Source organism: Myotis davidii, unplaced genomic scaffold, assembly GCF_000327345.1.
Source record: "Myotis davidii unplaced genomic scaffold, ASM32734v1 scaffold327, whole genome shotgun sequence".
Classification (NCBI taxonomy): domain Eukaryota; kingdom Metazoa; phylum Chordata; class Mammalia; order Chiroptera; family Vespertilionidae; genus Myotis; species Myotis davidii.
The window spans coordinates 5,409,402-5,413,082 of record NW_006298628.1 but is presented as its reverse complement, the minus strand read 5'-3'; the positions used below and the strand labels follow the sequence as shown (position 1 = coordinate 5,413,082).

Here is a 3,681-nt window from a genome sequence, read left to right as displayed (position 1 = left end):
AGGTGAAAAAGCATTTGTTTATCTGAACTACACCCATTTTCAATTTCAACACAGCAAACCTCTCATTTGTTCTTAAGGCAACTTTTAAGCCATACATATTGGGATTGGTTATTACTGAAGATAATTTATGCAATCATGAGCCAAAGATGCTAAGTTGGCTAGAAGAAAACCATGCAAGTAAGCAAACTCTACCACATGTGGGACACACCTCCTGTGCATATATAAAGGCTTGCCCCTGTCCTTGGTTGCAGCAGGCACTCCCTGGGCTAAATAGCATCACCATGTCTGTTCGATACAGCTCAAGCAAGCAATACTCTTCCTCCAAAAGTGGAGGAGGAGGAGGTGGAGGAGGAGGATCCATCAAAATTTCGAGCAGCAAAAGCTCCCATGGTGGAGGATATAGCTCAGGGGGCGGTTTCAGTGGTGGCTCTTTTAGCCGTGGGAGCTCTGGTGGAGGCTGCTTTGGAGGCTCATCGGGTGGCTATGGAGGTGGACTAGGAGGTGGGTATGGTGGAGGTGGCTTTGGTGGAGGCTACGGAAGTGGCAGCTTTGGTGGCGGCTATGGAGGAGGCAGTTTTGGAGGAGGCAGCTTTGGCGGGGGCAACTTTGGTGGGGGCTTCGGCGGAGGCGGCTATGGAGGAGGCTTTGGTGGTGGATTGGGAGATGGTGGCCTTCTCTCTGGAAATGAAAAAATAACCATGCAAAATCTGAACGACCGCCTGGCTTCCTACTTGGACAAAGTTCGGGCTCTTGAAGAATCAAACTATGAGCTAGAAGGCAAGATCAAAGAGTGGTATGAAAAGTATGGCAACAGAGGCCAGCGAGAGCCTCGTGACTACAGCAAGTACTACAGAACCATTGAAGATCTTAAAAATCAGGTAAGGGGCATTTTAAAATCCAACTGTAAGCCTATTTTTTCATCCATGTGATTCAGATAGATCAGTTTTAAATGAACCATGATGTAGCTGTCCATTGTGTATGCCTATGTTACTTTCTTGCTTCCAAAATCAGTCCTTTCTCATCAAAGGTAAATATTTGTGAGGGTATGGTCATTTCAATCTTCATCCAAAAATGTGTGTTGTGTGTCTTATAGGATGGTGGATTAATGAAAATGTTTTTGTTTTAATGAGTGTATAATGAGTCCACAGTTAAAATACATTAGATCATTTATAAATAGGAAAACAGAAAGAATTGTTAAATGAGTCTGAACAAAATATCATTCGGGTTGATAACAAAACAAAAAAATACTTACTACCTACATTGCAAGAAACATGAACTCTCCAGTAAGGAAATGATATATGGTTTGTCTCTAGAGATTTGTGAACTGTACCTACAGTGTACCTGCTTAGAGTGTATTCATTTAGAATATATTTTTATTAAACCAAACACAGGTATGAGCCAGTATTAGCTGAAATACATGGAAATCACACAGTGTAAGAGGAGGACACATATGTAGGAACTCAGCTATATAATTCCAGTTAGTTTTCAGAAAGAGATGATAGAGAAATAGAAGAGTATAGAGCCTTCAAGAGAACAAATGATTCAAGTTTAAGTGTCAGGGTAAGCCTGCAATATTTCATATTTAAAATAAAAAATTCCCCCCAAATTTTGTAAGAGAACAACATAAAAAAATGTAATTTATCTATGCCACTATAAAAGCCATATCTATGTCTTATTTCTTTACCTCTTCCCACAGATCCTGAATCTAACAACTGATAACGCCAATGTCCTGCTTCAGATCGACAATGCCAGGCTGGCAGCGGATGACTTCAGACTGAAGTAAGCTAAATGGATGGAGTACGGTACTGCCACAACAAATAATATGAGTTTGTTTTTAACAATGACGTTGGAAATCCACAATAGCATTTACATTTTTCCTGAATTCATTTAAAGTTAAAAGTACTGGAGCCGTCAGAGATATTTTCCATTTCAACATTACCTTTTTGAGCAATTATTAAAAGAAGAAAATGCATTTTACAGTAACTGCTAAGCTTCTTTGCATTAAACCACTAATATCCCTATGTGAGTTAGTACATGGTAAATGTCGCCATGATATGAAGTCAACTCTATATTTGCTTTTTAAATAGTTTCTGCCCAAGTACACCTCCCTTGCTTATGTTATAACCAGTTACCGTACCATGTCTGTTTCAGGTATGAGAACGAGGTAGCCCTCCGCCAGAGCGTGGACGCTGATACTAACGGCCTGCGCCGGGTGCTGGACGAGCTGACCCTGACCAAGGCTGACCTGGAGATGCAGATCGAGAGCCTGACTGAAGAGCTGGCCTACCTGAGGAAGAACCATGAAGAGGTGATGCAAAAAGTTATCCGTACTTCCCCCAGCCAAAAGATTGCTCATTTTGGTCACAGTGCAGACATTAAATTTTTTTCTCTTCCTCAAACAGGAAATGAAAGACCTTCAAAATGTGTCCACTGGTGACGTGAATGTGGAAATGAACGCTGCCCCGGGTGTGGATCTGACCCAACTTCTGAATAACATGAGAAGCCAGTATGAACAACTTGCTGAACAGAACCGCAAAGACGCCGAGGCCTGGTTCAATGAAAAGGTAACCAACCGTCCCCTTCATGGTGAAGCCAATGGAGGTTGGTTCCCATTTCAGATTTTGCTCATCTTTTCCTTTTTCTCATACTCTAGAGCAAAGAACTGACCACAGAAATCGATAGCAACATTGAACAAATGTCCAGCCAAAAAACTGAGATTACCGAATTGAGACGCACTGTTCAAGGTCTGGAGATCGAACTACAGTCCCAACTAGCCCTGGTATGTTAATAACTCTCTCACACACAGTTTCATGCTCATGCAAGAATATGTCTCTCTCTCTCACACACACACACACACACACACACACACACACACACGGCGGAGCTGGGGTACGAAAGTAGAAATAAAAATTGGAGCTCTTGTTAATGGGAGAAAGGCATCACTGGCATCAACTGTAAAACACAAATCCTATTCATCTTGTTTATGCTTCTGTATGATGTGTTAAGCTGTTCAGTGAATGTCCCTGTACTCAACTGAACGAGGGGGTCGCTAAGCCACCATCTATTCTCTCCCCTTTTCAGAAACAATCTCTGGAAGCCTCGCTGGCAGAAACGGAAGGTCGCTACTGCGTGCAGCTCTCCCAGATTCAGGCGCAGATCTCCACTCTGGAGGAGCAGCTGCAGCAGATCCGAGCTGAAACCGAGTGCCAGAACTCCGAGTACCAGCAACTCCTGGACATTAAGATTCGACTGGAGAACGAGATCCAGACCTACCGCAGCCTGCTAGAAGGAGAGGGAGGGTAAATTCTATCATTTTTTTAAATGATCCCAGTAGCTTTGATTCGCTCTTCCAAATCGCCAGGCTTTCCTAAAACCCACGGAAGTGCCAGAGAACGGGAAATGGGAAAGCAGGGAGGAGGCAGAATACAAAAAAAAAAAAAAAAAAAAAGGCGGGTGGAACCAGCCTGTTCCTCACGTATTTGATTCTGAGGGTTGTGTGTCTATAAAATTGTGTTTAAAGACTGTGTTTTAAACTTTAAAATTCATACTTGGCGGGGTGGTGTTTTCCCCGTTAAAACGGGTTTATTTTCTAAAGTAACAAAAAGCCGGAAAGCGACCCACCGTCTCCCAGTGTGTGAGTGAACTGAGTGTGACGTTAACTCCCTGCAGTTCCAAAGGCGG

General features: G+C 42.8%; 1 protein-coding gene across 1 annotated transcript in view; it reads left to right on the top strand.

The window, feature by feature from the left end:
- The first annotated feature begins 234 nt into the window (after positions 1 to 234).
- KRT10 (keratin 10, type I) overlaps positions 235 to 3,681 on the top strand; it is a 4,292-nt gene continuing 845 nt past the window's right edge. Inside the window, exons 1-7 of the mRNA XM_006774437.2 lie at positions 235 to 878; positions 1,697 to 1,779; positions 2,152 to 2,308; positions 2,403 to 2,564; positions 2,654 to 2,779; positions 3,082 to 3,299; positions 3,670 to 3,677. Of these exons, the coding sequence (XP_006774500.2) occupies positions 282 to 878; positions 1,697 to 1,779; positions 2,152 to 2,308; positions 2,403 to 2,564; positions 2,654 to 2,779; positions 3,082 to 3,299; positions 3,670 to 3,677 (1,351 nt within the window). The 5' untranslated portion in view covers positions 235 to 281. The remainder of the gene's footprint in view (positions 879 to 1,696; positions 1,780 to 2,151; positions 2,309 to 2,402; positions 2,565 to 2,653; positions 2,780 to 3,081; positions 3,300 to 3,669; positions 3,678 to 3,681) is intronic.